The sequence below is a fragment of the Halichoerus grypus genome, chromosome 4 (assembly GCF_964656455.1).
Source record: "Halichoerus grypus chromosome 4, mHalGry1.hap1.1, whole genome shotgun sequence".
Classification (NCBI taxonomy): Eukaryota; Metazoa; Chordata; class Mammalia; order Carnivora; family Phocidae; genus Halichoerus; species Halichoerus grypus.
Window position 1 is genome coordinate 45095054 of NC_135715.1, and position 18083 is coordinate 45113136.

General features: G+C 38.2%; 1 protein-coding gene across 2 annotated transcripts in view; it reads left to right on the forward strand.

Moving 5' to 3' along the window:
- DIAPH3 (diaphanous related formin 3) overlaps positions 1-18083 on the forward strand; it is a 484732-nt gene that overhangs the window by 348205 nt on the left and 118444 nt on the right. For both annotated transcript variants that reach the window (XM_078070282.1, XM_078070281.1), the window contains 2 exons: positions 5934-6029; positions 6725-6784. In XM_078070282.1, coding sequence (XP_077926408.1) covers positions 5934-6029; positions 6725-6784 — 156 coding nt within the window. The remainder of the gene's footprint in view (positions 1-5933; positions 6030-6724; positions 6785-18083) is intronic.

Genomic DNA, 18083 nt, shown 5'->3' on the forward strand with positions numbered 1-18083 from the left:
TCATTTCTAGGTTTATATGAACAATTTTTTTTTAATTTGCTCAGTATTTGTGTACACCTGTCACAATTTTATCCAGACTCTCAGGTCTGTGAAATCAGCAGCAGTCATTTGTGTAAATGGCCCAACACAGCAGATTTGCTTTTAGTTTCTTGGCCACAGTTCTCTCCTTTACTCCAGCTTTCTCCCATGTGATCTGAACTGGCTGCTCTGGGCCTGGGACACAAGTGTCATCCTGGGCAATATTTTTGCCACTTTGCTGTTTTGTCCCCTCCCCTCTCCGAGAGCCCATGTTTGTTTTTCTTACCTTCTTACCTTTTTTTGCCAAGGCACACCTTCCAGTAGCTTTCTAAGAATGAGCGTTCATAAACTTGCATGTTCATTTTCTGTCCTCCTCTTAGAGGGAGTGTAACCATGACTTCATCGGAAATCATTTCTCTTCAGAATTTGAAATCCGTATCTTGTCTTCTGGAGCTCAGTGTTGCTTTTGAGAAATCCATTTCCATTCTGATTCTCCACTTTGTATGCAACCTGTTTGGTTTGTTTTTAATGTTCTCGAGCCTTTTAGGATATCTGTATCTGTAGTTCTCTCTACTTTCCGTGTTGTGCCTTGACTTGGGAAGGTAGAACAAAGGAAAGAAAATACCTTACCATGTCACTGCCTTACCTTTTTTCTCCTACTGGTTCTCAAGATGGCACCTCTCCCGAATCAGTCATATGTGCTTCCAGAGGACCATATAAGGCAAGGACAAAGTCAGCCTTCGTATTTCCAGGACCTTTCTCAGGGTCTGGCCCATAGTGCTGAATGAGTATCTTTTGTAATACAGAAATGACTTCTGAAAATAATACCAAAATTGTTGTCTGAACTTGAGGCCAGAATTTCCAGCTTACTTTCAGAAGTTATCAGGAGGTCCCTGCTAGCACCTTGTACTCATATGTCCAAAAGGAAGCTCATTATCTTCAACATTTGTTCCCCAACAAACTGAATATTATTTTAAAACATTTTCATATTTTCTACTCCTTTAGTCATAGGCCCCTGAGACCTCAGACTTGTCTAACTCCTCAGTAGGCCATCCTCTGCTTGTCTGCATGTCCTATTGATTCTGTTTTAGGGGTATCTCCTCCTTAGCTCTCTCTCCTCCATTTCCCTTGACACTGTACAATTTTTGTAAATACCATTTACTAATTAAACAAGGTGATGTGTTATTCAGATATAGCAAAGCTTTGAATATTACAGTTAGTCTATTGATTTAAAAGAGTTCATAGCAGGAGAGAGACTATAAATATTTTGAATATGAACTGACTTGTAGTTAGAGATACTGAATTCTAGTCTACAATTTAAAAATAGCTAATTTTTATTTCTCTTTGTAGAGGAATAATGTATGAAAGCGATGTAAATATGAATTAAGTTTGTATTAGAATCATGTAAATATAAATCATTTCAATACTTGACTCTAGCTCACTTTTGTTTTTATTCATATCTTTTGCTTTTGTACCTGATATTCCTTCTGCCAGGGATGCTGTTCTCTCTCTAGTCTTTGCCATGGCTAAATCCTGCTTATTTGTCAGATCATAATTCACCAGGAAATCTTTTATCTCCAGTACTTCATACGGATCCCTCCCATACCTATCACACTGTTCTGCTTCTTAAGATCAGAAAGCATGTCTTATTAATTCTTGGGGCCTGGGTATTTTTAGTGCCTAGTAGTGTCCTGGCACATAGTAAGCCCTCAGTAAACATATGGTGAATGAATATATTCTAAGTGCACTTTTAACATTTGGAATAACATCTCCATTATATGTCTTACCTTACACATTGGATTATTTAGAGACTATTTAAAGGGCCTACTTCTGATAGGTACTTCATCAGTTTCCCTTAGAAATGATAATCAAAGACATAATAAAATACACTATAGAAGTCATTTAATTTATATTGTATCTGAAACAATACTTGAAACATAATAATCAAATATTTCATAAACTGCCTGTAGTGTGCTATGGAGTTCATTTATGAATTTATTTCCCTACATTTTGATATCACAGCAATTTACCAAGTGCTCTCATTTGTATTTTCTCATTTGATCCTCTCATTAACCCTAAACAGGTATTTTTTCTGTTACACTTGTCAGGAGTGATGTTGTAACGAGTCCGGTGTCACATAGGTTGTTAGTTGAGAGCTCAGACTAGAACGCGTGTCTTCTTACTTCCATAATATGTTCTTCCCATTATGCACGTGGGAATGAAGGCCAAGAAAAGCCATCAGCTCTGGGACACAAGAGCGCAGAGGTTCCAGCTGGAGAGGGAAGGATGGAAGAGAAAAGACGTGTGAAGAAAGTTGCCTTTAGCTGAAGAACAGGTTTTGAAATTAAAAGAGATAAGATTGGAAACACAATTGGAATCAAGTGTCGGGGCAAGTGAGAGTTGGGACTTTATGTTACGGGAAGTGAGAGATAATGGAAATTTGTGACTGGGAGACTGAAGATCATGGCTCTGCTTTTGAGCAGACCAGTGCTGTATGGGATGAATTTGAATTTGGGATTAACTAGACGCAGTGTGACCCCTGGCAACTCATGCGATATTTCAGGTGAAAAGTAATTCAATTCTCGACAGTGAACTTCAGGTTCAATCAGAAAAGGAAACAACTGATCCATTCTTGGGATACTGGGGAGTGTGCATGAACAGGGTTTGGCAACCGAATGGTTGTGTGAGACAAGGGAAGAGAGAGAAACAGTGCTGCACTGTTTACAGTGGTGGTGGGAACGCGCTCCCACCGCTTCCCTGACCCCTGTCCCGCCTGTGGCCTTCCTTCTCCTGCACGATTACTTCTTCCTACTGGCCATGTGAGTGCCTCACTGGTTAGTTAGTCAACAGTTATTAATGAACACTTTCTGTGTGATACTGGCGTTTTGCTAGGTATTAAGGATAAATGAAAGCCATGATCTCTGTCCTCAGTGAACTCAGTCTAGTGGCAGAAACTGTCAAGTAAATTATATTGTAAAGGATTTATTGCTGTGGCTACCCCATGCCATTAGGACACAGAGGGGTACCCGGTTCAGCTCACATAGTTCAGGAAAGGATTCTCCTTTCTGTCTTGGAGGAGGAGTTAGCTTGGCGAAGAAAAGGGAAGGATGTTCTGTGTAAAGAAAGCAGCATGTTCAAGGGCATGAAACGGAGAACATGAGATGGGGGCATAAGTTGTTTAGTGAGCCTAAGTGTGTCAGCATCTATCTCCTGACAACAATGGAATGAACCTACCGAATGATACCATAATTATCATATTCAGGTAACTTAACAGTGGCATAATATAATTATGTAATACCTAGTCCATTTTAAAATTTCCCCAATTATCCCAACAATAGCATTTATATGATATAGTCCAAGAGCTAATCAAAGCTTGTGTTTTACAGTTGGTTGTCCTACCTCTTGAATCTCCCTAATCTTTTCTTTCTTTCCCTTCATTCCTCCCTCTCTCTCTTGTCTTTCATAATTGATGGTCTTTAAGAACCCAAGCCAGTCACTTTACAGGATGTTCCTCACTTTGGATTTCTATTATAGTTTCCTCACATTTAGATTCAGGATAAATATTTTTGTGCAAAGTACTACACAGGTTGGGTCTGTCTCAGTGCACCCTTTCAGAAGGCGCTTCTCAGTTGTGTACCATTACTGTGACATAGGATGTCAGATTGGATTCTTTAGGTAAGGTGACATCTGCCAGATTTCTCCAAATGCTATTCCCTGACAGCCTAATACCCAGTAGTTTCTGCACCCATTGATGATTCCTGCCTCAATTCTTACTATGTGAATTGTAATATAGTAAATTGTGTATTTCCGCATATCTTTGACACCTATTGGTTGGCATTCTTCTATATAGAAGAGCTTTCCCTTACCCCATATTTATTTTTAATTTTTTAGTATCAGTATGGATGCATAAATGTTTTTTACCCCCAATGTGTAATAATCCATCCCTATAATTATTCATTTAGTGCTCAAATCCCCCTAAATTTGGCCAAGACTGTCCTTCAGTCTAGCTCCCCTCTGCCCTTTTGACACATCCCTGCCTTCTGTGAGTACTTTCTAATCTTCTGGTACATCAATACATTCCTGGCTTATTTCACACTTTCTTGGTCTCAGCCCCATAATCAGATATTTCTCTAAGTATTCTAGTTCACATTAGTAATGGTATTTAGAAACCAAGATCTGGAGACCAGCGTGCTCATTGCTGCCACAGTCATTACTTCTGGGTTATTTTGGAAAGCTAGGAAAAGTGTTTTGGTTTTTTTTTTTTTTTTTTTTAAACCCTTGTAAATGAAATCCAACACTTTATGGTTCTTTCTCTCCTCCTATTTCATATTTGTATTTCCTTTCCAATAGCGAGTTTACCCGTCTGCTCAACCTTATAATACACACATAATGGTTTCAGATTCACTATGTCAATACCACTATCAACAGTAAACTTAATAATGAAAGTCCAAATTTTCTTTGTAGTTCTTTGGTTTTGTTTTTGTTTTTATTCCCTTAAAGTGTATGCCATTAATCTTGTGCTTGCTTTCTTAAAGTTGTAGATTTTTAAAATGTTGCCTTTTGCTAATGAAATATATCCTCAACCTTGAATATCTGGCATTACTCACAGTTTTGTTTGTTTTTTTTTAAAGTTAAGTTTGAGTGTAAATTTTCAAAGATATTAGTCACTAATTAAGGTGTCTGAAATTTTTAGTGTATTTTAATTAAAATAGCCTTCAAGCCACTTTAGAATTAAATTTATCTGTAAATTAACCTTCAGATACTCTACCTGTTACCCACCTTTTTTTTTTAATTACACCTACAAAGTTTAGTACTTTTCTAAAAATATGAGATAGAACCAGATGGAAAGAGGCCGATACATATTTATATTTATATATCTGTTTATAAACTGTAGATGAGTTTGCTATCTGTACTTTACTGCATTCATTTGTCATCTGTTCCCAATCAAGGGATTGCGTCTCAATAAAAAGAAATAAAAAATCCAGAGGAAGTAGTTTTCTATTACTTTAGTTGTAACTATGACAGCCATACAATTTCATAGAGAATCCTACAAAGAACCTCTTTCTGAGGGACAAAAAAGTGTATTTCCTTGAATTTGGGCTTGGGCCAGTAGTTTGAAGCTTCCCCCCCCCCTTTGAATAATATTTAGCATTGACAACTATAAATAACTATGAATATTACAAGATAATCTGTTCTTCGGAGAAAGGATTGGCTCTACACCACAGCCTCCACTAAATATATACAGAATATCAATTTAATCATAATGGGATGAAAATACTTTAGGTACTTGAGAGCCTCTTTTGGTTTATTTTTTCATTACAGAAGACAAACTTTTCATACATTCTATGAAAGTTTGTAGTGATTGTTCTGTGTCACCAAAATCAGGGGACGATTATCTTCTGATATGAAAGATCGGTTGTTGGGAGCATGTTCACAATAGTTAACCTGGAAATACAATTTTGTGCAAAAAGTTTAGGCAGCAGAGTCTCAGTAACAGCAACGAAAACATTCTCCCACACCTGGTCGATTTTAGAATAGAAGCTGATGCTTTGAAAATAACCCATTTCTACAAGGGAAATGTGATTTATGATAACCTGGGACACAGATATGACTAGAACCGCATTCTATTTAAAGTTATTGGGCCACCAGACTATAAAAGCAGTCCTGTGAAGTGAATCAATGGAAGCTGGTCCTCTTTAGTGGACAGTAACACAGGCACTAATGAGCCCGATTTCATTAAAAGATATTTGATTTATGAAAGAGTTAAAGTCCTATCTTATTTTGAAATTGCTGGCTTAGTCCTGGCATCTGATCTTTCTTCCCCCTACCATCACCATCACCAGTTTCTGTGTATGCTTTGACATTGCTATGGTAACCCTGAGGGCTGATGGAATTCCCTGCATCTCTCTTCACAGAGGGTGATGAGACAGGAGTGATGGATAGTCTGCTGGAGGCTTTGCAGTCGGGGGCTGCCTTCCGCGACCGAAGAAAAAGGACACCAAAACCAAAAGGTGAACATTATAGTTGTTTCATGTTACTTTCTAGGGAACTATCACAAAGAACAACCGTTTTCTTTTTTCCTTTTAATTCTTTTCAAGTCATGTGTCAAGAATGTAGTGCTCTGGGCAACAACTCTTCAGAAGTTTCTTGAGTTTGCTTAATCCTTCCCTTGCCATGACAGATGTCAGAGAAGCATTCCAGCTGACCGATGTCAGTAGCACATTAACAGACCAAAGCACTGAACCTAGAAAATCCTGATTACTGTGACAAGTCTCATCTAAAGAACCATATGCACCTTATCCCAGTGGAGTTTACAATAGCATAACTAAATGGGAAGTAAAAGTCATAACATCATTGCTTCAAGTATTTCAGGGTATTGAAGCATTGCTTGGGTCGAGACATATTTAACCTTTGAAAACAGTTTAATACTGTTAACACTTTTTTTTTTTTTTAAGATTTTATTTATTTATTTGTCAGAGAGAGAGAGAGACAGAACACAAGCAGGGGGAGAGGCAGGCAGAGGGAGAAGCAGGGTCCCTGCCGAGCAAGGAGCCTGATGTGGGACTCGATCCCAGGACACTGGGATCATGACCTGAGCCGAAGGCAGCCGCTTAACCGACTGAGCCACCCAGGCGTCCCACTGTTAACACTTCTTGAGGTGAACAGACCTCTGTATTAATTTTGTCTCTCTCTCTTTTTTTAACAGATATTCGGCAAAGTCTCAGTCCCATGTCTCAGAGGCCTGTTCTGAAAGTTTGTAACCATGGTAATAAACCGTATTCATAAATTGCACATTCTTCTTATCTACTTTTATCCTGTTGATCTGTTATTTTAATAGGCTGCTGTGAGGGTTCTCAAGTTTAGTTATAACTATAGGAGTAGAAATGTGTGGATGTACCTATTGCCCTGAGCTTGTATATTCATAATATTCCATGCTTATACTATTGCCTTGAGGTAGTATCTAAGGTTCTTCTTTCAGGTCTCAGATGAATTTTTAAAATTATTATTTTTTGAAATTATCTCGAAATTATCATAATCATAATATTTTTCGAAATAACCGAAATTATTTTTGATCAGTGTTGCCCAATGTATCCTTTCAAAAACAGTTTGCTCTCAAAGTAATGTTTCACATAGTGGATTTGCTTTACATCAAGATATGACTTGAAATAGTGAATCTGTTAAACTATTTTACTCTACCATATTTGCCAGTGCAGTTTGAAATACTGTGACCAGCATTTTGGCAAAATCATTAATACAGATGAGTTTCATGTGCTCTTATCGTGGAAGGATATACTAGGATCACTAAAAAGGTGAGTTAACTGAGTTTCTGATGTTGATCTGAGAGTGATTGCTTCCAGAAATCTCTCACCAGCGCCCGCATGGCACCCTCCTCTCTTCAGGGTGCCAATTCATGCTGACCGAGTTCTATTTACGTTGGCTCCCTTTCTCTCACTGTTATGAATAATGGGGTTCTGCTTACCTTACATAGTCATAAGTAAATTTATCAATTGTCATTGTCATTTATTCAGGATGAGATTGTCATCAAAGTTTGCGAGATTTATAAATGGAAAAATACTTGACAGATTTTCACTCAAGGGTAGTTTTGGATATGGAGGAGTTAAGTTCTGGAAGTGTTAATGTGTGGCTAAGTACAGACATTTGTGTCAAATTTCTAGGGTAGCCAAAAAAAAAAAAACTATGAAGTGAGTAAGAAAAAGAAGTGAATGTGGGTAATTAATCTTCATAGATGGGTAGATGTTTATTGCTCAAGGTAAAATGTTTAAATAGATCTTTCTAGTCTTCTCAACAGTATGTTTTTGTTATTGTTTAGCCTTTCCCTACTTTAACAGCAGAAAAGAGGAATGGTAATATGTCACAGATACTCATTGTGGATAATTAAGTACTTCCTAACTTTGGGTTTATGATTTGGAGTCATTGTGACGTAGTAAATAATGGCAAAAGGTTAGAGAATGGAGCTATCCTGGACCTAGAGATTATTTTGTTTTGTAGATGAATAAATGGAAATTCAGAGAAGCTGCAAACCCTCCCAAGAGTACAGAGCTAGTTAGTGACACAAATATAACCATAATGCAGTTCTGATTCCCATCACATTTCTTTTCTTGATTACACATGGGTACTTTGAATTATTTTTTTATTAGTAACAAAATATATAAAATAATGCAGCCCCCATTGTGTGTTATTTAAGACCCACAGCCAACACAGTGATCATGAAATGATTATAATGGCATACATATGTCCATGCCATGCTTAATTTAGGTATTATGTAGAGGAAGATTATTTAAGATAATTTTGTGCACTGGCCTTGGGGAACCCAGTCCTTTTCTGACTGTAATGTCACTAAAGTGTCCAGTCTACAAAAGCTCATCTATGATTACTTACAAATTGTGGTATTTTGGTCCACTGCATAAAAGCAGATGAACCTTGCATTTCTTTCTTTACTCAGGTTGACATGTACTATCTGAAGTTATAAGGCTATTGTGATAATTAAACTAATAGGTTATACAGCAAGCCAAAAGAGATATAAAGGTCAAATTCTTTTCTAATATAAATGTAGTGGATTACAGTGTTTTTGACACTTATTTTCTATCAATATTTCTGTTGTGTTTTCCTTTTATATTTCTAACCAAGTGGGGAAAAATTCAAATGACCAGTTAATCTTTAAGAACTCTGTATATAAAGATAGATTTATTAGATTAGATGTTCAAAAGTTACACAATTTGTTTAAGGAAAATATTGTCATTGAAACAAGGATCATGATTATTATTAGGAAAAGATGATATTTCAGAGTATTTTGTAATCTTGCTATTTCTAAAAATTGCCTTTTGTTTTGAAAATGCTAACCCTACAACTCAACTGAACTATGTGAATGAAATGTAACTTGAACCTATTTTACTTTTTAAGCTGCTTTGATGTACTTAAACTAATGTCTGACATTTTCTATATGCTTATAGTGGTTCATATTATCTCCTAACCTTTTTTTTTGAAGACTTACAAGATTTTCTACAATTATTTTAAACTTATATTCTAAGTAAAATAATAATTTTAAGTATTAATAATAATCTAATGTCTACTGAGTTATTTGGCTTACTAAATACCAAGCACCATGCAGAATTTTTATACATATCATCCTATTTCATCTTCACAATAATCCTGTCAGATAGTCAATATTTTTATCTCCATTTCATTGTTGAAAATAACTAAAGATTAAACAGGTCTGGTAGTTTGCTTATGGTCCTGTGCCAAGTTTTGAACTTGAGCTGACTTCTGATTCCAAGTTCTTAACCTCTCCGCCATGTTGTACTCTGAATACACAGCTTGAATCAGCATCTATTCCTTTTCACATCCTTGTGCTATGAGCAATCTATGTACCTTTTTTTTTTTCCTTCTTGACATAAGGGTGACCTACTGAGATACATCCTTTCAGAGGTTTTCTAGCCTGTGGTGTATCTTATCTCTTGTTCCCAGATTTAACCACTAGATAGCACTCTTTTCCAAGAATATGTCATCTTCTGGAATTATGACCACTTTTTATTTCTTTTAATATACTCTGTATTAGGGACGCCTGGGTGGCTCGGTCAGTTAAGTATCTGCCTTCGGCTCAGGTCATGATCCCAGGGTCCTGGGATGAGTCCCGTGTTGGGCTCTTTGCTCAGCGGGGAGCCTGCTTCTCCCTCAGCCTGCCTCTCCCCCTCCTTGGGCTCACTCACTCGCTCTCTCTGACAAATAAATAAAATCTTTAAAAAAAAATTAAAAAAAATAAACTCTGTATTAAAACATCTATATTAATTTTAGGCAACCATGGAACGTATAGATTGTATAGATTATAAGTACAGATTTAGATTATACCTGCAGATACAAATGTAGTTGCAAACATAGATCATCTTTTATTTCAGAATTAGAAGATCCTGGTAGAGTATCCTCAGACCTTGGAGCTAAAATGTCCCAGTATATATTTTGGCAAAAGATGACCTCACGCTTTCTAACTGCTATGGGCTTCAGAAGCACAGAAATTATACATGTTCCGTAATCCAGCCCTTATGCTGTGCTCCAAACCTCTGCCAAAAATACTTTGGTTAAAACTATTGGTTGTTTTATCTTTTGCTTTGCCTTTTACAGCCTCAGCAGAAATTAAATGCCCAGTATTTTTCCTCCCTAAACCTTTATTCCTTCATTAATTTAGCAAAATTTATGAAGCACTTGCTAGGCACTTAAAATATAGAGATACTCCCTAAGTGTTCATCTAGTTGGGACAGATGAGTAACAATTCCCATACATTTGGTTAATGCCAGGATAGAGGCAACACACAAAGTTTTGGGAACACCTGTAGGTGTGGAAGACGAATCCAGACCTTATGAGGACAATCCAGACTTGACTTCTAGAAGGACCCTGAAATCCAGGCTGAGTTTTGAGGAGTGAGTAGAAGTGAGGCCAAAAGGCCAAGGGCAAGGGTGAGCCAAGGAAGAGCAACAGCATGTGTACACTTTCTCAGAGCATCTCCAGTGGACCCCAGTCTGTAAAACTGTATGTCCTAATAAGCCCAGTGGCTTTCCCATTTTGCAGTAGTCATTTCCTATAAAATATTCAGTGTCTGCCTCCTAGTCATGGGTCCCATCAAGGTGGGGACAAAGGGATCAAAGATACCTGATTCATATACTGCTGTAACCTCAGCACTTAGCTGCACTGGTGCCCGGCACATGGGTGTTTAGTAAGAACGTGTTGAATGAACAGACATGGTTATGTTTAGGTTTGAATGGAACAATTAATGTACTATACTGAGCAAAATCAGGTCGCTGGATGTCACCCAAGTAAGTGGGATTTAATATGCTAATTGCTAAAGCTCCAGCTGTGAACACTGTTAACCCCCTCTCATCTCCTCCCTAAAATGTTATCTGTCATCGGAAGGAGCTATTTGATCATCAGTGGTCTGTGCTTCAAAAGGTGTTATATCAAATAGGGAGGATGTGGTTCAATCTTGATTGGATTATTCACTCTTTAGAAGTGGAAGGTTGCTTATTAATTAGATTTCTTTCCCTTGCTTAATCAAGCAGAGTTTAACAACAGTAAATAAAACAAAGGAAAACTTCTGCTAATGAGTACAGGGCATTATCTTGTGTCTTTACTCAACACAGTGCATTCCAAATCCGAAGATTTTCTATAGTCTGTGGAAAATAGTAAGATTTCCTTTTAAGTCAAGATAAAGTATTTATTAATGTGTTTTTATAAAGATCGTACCATATTTAGGTGTTAGTGAGTCAAATGGTCTGGTTAAAAATAAAGGACCACATAGGAAAGAAACATATGGAGAGTCTGATGCCAGACCAAGAAATTGGACTGTTGAGGTTTTTAAGCAGGAAAATGACAGGTCTGAGCAGATTTTCTGGAACTGAAGTGACAAAGTAGGAAAGTGGAAATCAAAAGGACTTCATAGCCACCCTAGATGTCGACATGGATTGGCCACAAGGGATGGGGAGTGAATAAAAGAGCTTTTTAAAGTTTGAGGGAAGAAGCCAGGTCTAGAGCTGTGGGTTAAGAGACCCCCACAGAGAATTGCTAATGCTACTTAAGCTAATGAGTTCTCTAAAGGAAAATCTTTAAATCTAGAGGATGGCAAATCAAGGGCTACACCTCAGGAATGGACACAGGTGGGTAACGAAGTGAACGAACAAGAGGCAGAAGAAAGATGAAGAAATCGGGGAGAATGCAAGATAGTCGAGCCAACATTAAGAAGGTGGAAAGGAGACTTTCAAGGACTTGGTTTCTTCATTTTCTCTCTTTTGTTTGTTTCTTTGTTTCTACAACTCGGTGGTATACCACTGAGTGACTAGTGCTTTTTAGGATACCTTACTTCCTACGCTCTTCCAGGACATCTCTTCCTCTGCACACTATGTAGACGCTTATGTGTTCCCAACAAAGGTTTCACAAATATGAACGGTGTAGCCACACCTTGTGGTACATCTGCCTGCAATTTGATTGCATCTTCATTAGAAGGTTCTCTTTTCATTAAATACTACAGTGGGTTTTTTTTTCTCAGTTAAATGGATATAGAGTAATCAGAAAGAATTCTATAAACTATACGCAATTAAAACCCCTAATGATAAAACTATTTAACTGTGACAAAATAAGATAAAACATAATCAAAATTTTAGGCAAACAAGTATTACACATTTTTAGTGAACATCCATAACCTAAACAAAATCTTGCTATATTATCTTTACACTAAATCAATTCTTAATAGCCTTAATTTGGATTTGATTATCTATTTTTACTCTTCCACTTATATATGGAGCTTTGAGAGATTTTTATAGAAATAAGATTGTATTGCCGCCAGGCACAGCTGCTCTGCTACTCTAAGATTTGAAGTCAGAATTAAATGTGAAGCTAGTTAGATATCTTTGAATTAGCATATTTCTCACAAAATAAGGGAGGCAACACAAGACAGGCTTCCGTTGTTGATCTATCAAAACTTCACACATAACCACCCCACCCTCCCTAATCCACTCAGTCTTGGGTCCTCTTTATTTCTTGACCTACCTTCCCCCAAACAACAAGAATTTGTCTTGAGGCAGAATTATGAAATTAGTAAGGTTTTCAATAGTGTCTACTGAACACTAGCTGCCTTAAGGCTTGTTTGAAAACAGTGAGGACAACACCAAACCACTCCTTGCCTAGAAAACCTTATCTATCAAAGTGAGTGTTGACAACTACCATTTTTATTTCTTTGAACTGTATACTAATTTAAAGTAGAAAAGAGCCTAGGGAATAATAAAGTAAGATTATATGATTTTGCCAAATGTCATTGGCTCACGTTCTTCGGAATATTTTTTGTTCTCTTTCCGATGAACTTCTGCTGCTAAATACCTAAGAAAGAAAGAGAGCTATTAAAACACTAATTGTTTTTGACACCTTACACTGGAGCTTTCAAGCAGAATCAAATGCTACCTGTAGCTGTCAAAAAAGACTTAAATATTTTTTTAAGGAGATTTTTCTAGGCCAGGAGTGTAAAACAATTTGGGTGATTTCAAATTTTATTCAAATCTCAGTCTCTCCTATTTACTATGTAGTCAAGCAAAAGGAAGAATGGACTCAGCAGGGCTCCTGCCTAGGCAAGGATGCCCGGTGGGCAGAAGGGAAAGGCCTTTCTAATTTATAGTCAAGGCAGGGACTACCTTCTGGCTTAGTCATTATCATATACGCTCTTAAACACGAACAGGTTAAAAAAATCCTCAAGCACTAAGGACTTCAAGTTGTTTCAAAAGGACATTTATGCAAGAAATAGCAAACGCCTTTCATTTAATGAGCATCCACAAATGTGTGCTGAAGGCTGGAACTAAATTGAATGAAAAGGGATAAAGGACTAATGCATAAGGAAAGTAATGTCCTTGACCTCCCTGAAATAGTTGCTGTGATTAATATGTCTTTTGTTCTGTTTGTGTGCCATAGTGGACTATAATTACATATTTCAAAATTTCTGGCCCACTCTAAATTTCTCCCTTTCCTCGTAGTACAGGCTTGGAAGGAGTCAGTGGATAGACTTTAGAAGCTCCTTGAACTCTGTCCTTTAGTTTTAGGTTTTGTGTTTGGGCATATTTTCTTTCCTGGCGACAGGATCTCTTGATTTAATCAAATTTCACCCCGCAACCCCCCAGAAAGATTAAAGAAGAATTATTGATTGTGTTGTTTGATTACTGGCTTGTGTATTGTTGATTACTTTACTTTTCTCTTTTTCCACATGTTATATTTTTACATGTATTTAAAAGGAAGCCACTTGTACTGTCACTTTGTCACTTGAGAACTAACGTTGCATTGACATAATCACAAATGTGGAAAACGTCAAATGGTTGGCAGATCTCCAGTCATAATGACAAATACATTGTTTAAGATAAACAGTTATGATTCAATGAAATGGTGCTACTGGGAAGCTTCCCCCAGGATAAAAGGAGAAGGTATCATTTGTGCTTCAGATCCAGTCATTAGTCTTACTGGGTCTTCTGGGCAGGGTGGTGTGCAGGGCTCATCTGGGCTATGCAACTTGGAAGGAGCAGGCAAGGGAAAGAGGAGCCTGGGAAAAAGCAGTCAGCAAACCATAGGTTTTAGGAAGGCCAGGCAAAAAAGGATAGGGGAGCACCCGGACACAAATTGGCTTGAGAACACGGGTGCCATTATTCACCTCAGGAAGAGCAGTTTCAATGGAATAGTAGAAACTGAAGCCAGACAGCATTGGCTGGAGGGGTTTAGGCTCCTCTTTCTAAATGCCTTGAATGTGAAAGAAGAAAGAGAGGAGAAATAGCTAGAAATAGCTGGAACTAGAGCAAATCATGGTATAACGAGTAGGTTGTGTTTCTTTGCCTTTTGTGTGGCATTGGCTTTACTGTCTTTGTATTCTGAAGGGGAGGAGCTCTGGAGGGGAGGGGTGAATAGTGGGGCAGGGGTTAGAGTGAGGTTCTTGGGGGATGGCATCGAGGGAGCACAGGTGTGGGGAACCTGGTCAGTGAAAAGGAAGGATGTACAGAGAGAAGTGGATACAAATACTGAGTAAGGGGGAATCTGGAGGTCTCACCTGATGACATGTTTTCCTGAGAACTAAGATAAAAGGTGTCCTCCTGAAAGTCTGTGAGTGGAAAGAGAGACAAGCGTGATATGTGTGTGTCCTACCTGAACTGTGAGAGGTAACTGCTCAGGGAGACAAAACCATGTTTGCATCGACGGTCCAGCTGAACAGGGAGACTATGACTTATGTAATGATAGCAGTCTGTAAAGTCTAGGGAGAAGAAAAAGGGCCAGGTTGCTTCCCAGGCCCTGTGACAAAGGGCGGTTAGTTTCCCAATAACCTAAAGGTCTGAAAGTTCCTCTCCAGATGTAAGCATAGTGCTCAGTGTGGCGGAAGGCAGTCTGAGCATGCTTCGAGCACCAGTCAAGCGGAGTCCTCCCATTTTTTAAGAGGAGAAGATATTTCATACTTTAAAATAGTGTGGTGGTTATCTAGGAAGGTAACGGAAACTCTGTTGGGACATCTTACATGATGTGTGTTTCAGCATTGTTGGGGTGCTGTGTTATGTATGAGGCAGGCATTCTAACAGGCGTGGAGAGCAACGACCCTCACATAGCTGGTCTCCTTCCTGGTGTGTGTCCACTATATTACATGTCTGAGATCCTTGCCTATGAAAACAACCCTTGGTGCTCACCTAGGTATTGCTAAGGTACCATTAGATTTATTTTTATATTTTATTTGTCCTCATTAAAGGTCAGTTTGGAATAGGCAGATACAGAAACCGGTTTTCAAGACGGTTGTATTAAAAATGAATCTTTTTGCAAAGTGCCCGCCAGGCACATAGTAGTTACCTTAAAAAAGAGCAGTAGTTGTTCTTATTCACTGACTATTTGTGAAAGCATAAAACTAGCCAGATTTTTGAATTTTGTTTATAGAAGGCTTAAATGATCTAGCCAAGCAGTCGGACCTTGAAAGACAGCGTGGAGTCAGGCTTGGGATTTAGAGACAGACAGGTGTTGGTTTGACTTCTTGACTTGTTAAAAGGGTGATGATAGCAGGTTATTTAACCTTTGAATGTCCTCTTCCTCAGTTGTAAAATAGAGGAATTACACGTTTCATAAACTATTAGGAAGATTTAGTAAAAATATGGGAAAGTACTCTACTACAGTACCTCAACTGGAATAGGTGTTCAGCAACTTCAATGTCAGTTCCTCCTCATTCTTTCCCCTTCTCCACCTACCTTCTGTGATGCATTTGTCACTAGAAAGTTATTAGAAATTCGTGAGCAAAGTGACAGTAGTGTGCAGAATGGGTGTACTAATTAGAGATTGAAATTAATTTTCTATGAATAGTTCCTATATTGCACTTAAAGTGCATTAATTGGTATGAACTAGTTTAGAAGGAGAAAAAAAGGAAAAATTAAAAGACTATAGAGATTTTTAGTTTTAAAATAGGATAGTAAAGATGTTTTAACCCCCTTTTCCCCTTGGTAGTCACCACAGAGCCACTGAGAGAAAGAGTAATAAAAACCAATCTCCAGTCCTCTGAAACCAAGACATCTTTCACCTGGAACAACATATAATGACAATAGAGAAGAAAATGATGCAGGGAGAGAAAGCTGGAATCCAGGTGTATTCATTTCCAAGGCCACCATGACAAATTACCACGAAAGGGCGGGGGGCGCTTAAAGCAACAGAAAATTACTCTGTCACAAATCTGGAAGCTTGAAATCTGAAGGTGTTGGCAAGGTTGGTTCTTTCTGGAAGCTCTGGGGGAGAATCTGTCCTCTTTCTCTCCCATGCTTCAGGTGGTAGCCAGAAGCCCTTGATGTTCCTTGGCTTGCAGCTGGGTCACTCGAATCTCTGCCTCCGTGTTCACATGGCTTTCTCCCTGTCTCTGTCTCTTCACATGGCCTTCTTAGAAGGACATTAATCATTTTGTTAGAGCCACACTAATCAAGTTTGAGTTCATCTTAACTTGTTTACATCTGCAAAGATCACATTCACAGATACCAGGTGTTAGGACTTCAACATAAATTTGGGGTGACACAATTCAACCCCCAAGCATAGGGGGCCCCGATGAGAAACAGACTCCTCTGTGAGATCTACTCTGTGAGATCTACTCCTCACAGCTCCACATGAGGGTTCCGGAACCACAGACAGGGAGGAAGGAGGCATAGAGCTGAAAATGCAAGGATCTTAAGGGAGCAGTTCAGCCTCCAGCTAGGCACGGTGGCTCCAAGCCCAGACTTGTAACCACTACGCTGCGCTTACCCCACCACCCCCCGCCCCAGCCTTTCCTCCACACCTCCAGGAGATGAAAAGTATGCTGTTTGGAAAAATTGTGCTAGAAGCTCTAGAATTAGAATACAAGCCAGAGCTGAGGTACTCCACCGAAAACAGGGATTACATGAACGTAGAGGAAGGTCTTTGGGAGAAAAGAGGAGAAATGATTGGCAAAATCCTCTTCTGACCCCATCTCACCACCTAGTCTTTACTACCTAGGAGCGAAGCTTATATTCTAACTAGATGTCTGAATATTCCTCTATAGATAATGAACAGTCCAGAGAAAAGGCCTTCAGATACTGGCATTTCGGCTCCCTTCCCTCAAAAAACACTAGCTTACTATAAGAACATCCCATGGAAAAACTCACTAGTTAACAAACCTATTCACTCATTCAAAGTGTTTGTTCTTAAATATTAATTTGAGCCAAGGATTCATCAGCTGACATTTGAGGAAAGCATTCAACTTGAAAAAAGAAGGAAAAAAAAAAAAAAAAACAAACTCTTAGTAGAGAAAATGTAGGTAATAGCATCATAAGTAATCTATATTAAATCATAATAATGTATATATCATCCTCTTCTTTTGATCATTGAAATATAAAAGATGTATGTGTAAAAAAAGATTGAAAAACAAAAAGATCTTTCAGATATGAAAAATATAGTAGCAGAAAGAAAATAGTACATATTTGGAGAAGCAAAAACTAGGGGAAGATCAGGAGAAAAATATAGAACTTAAGATCATCTGATCTGTTTGGCCATGTGTACAATTGAATTAGTGTATACAATTATAATTGTATAATTGTATATTTGTGTACAATGGTATTATAAAACTTTGGGGACAAGTATGGGAAGAGTGGTAGGTGCTAAGAAAAAAAGAAGAGGCAATTTTAACTCCGGGGGAAAATAGGGATATATAATCATAGTATACTACTTGAATTTGACATAGCCTTGTGTGCAATTTTACAGTCATAATAATATAAACTCTGTCGTAGCCAGACTCCAAGGTGGCCCCAATGAGTACTGCCTCCTGGTGTTCGTATCCTTATGTAATCTGTACCACCTCCACAAACATTGTCCAGAGTTAGTCTGTAACCAATTGAATACAGCAGAACTGATGGGATGTCACATCTGAGATTAGGTTATGAAAGATCCTGTGGCTTCCATCTTGGTTGCTCTGTCTCCCTGCCTCTCTCTTGGTTCTAGGAGAAGCCTTGTTGTGAGCAGCCCTTTTGAGACAACCAAGCTGTAAGGAAGTTAAGCTTTGGTCTATCATA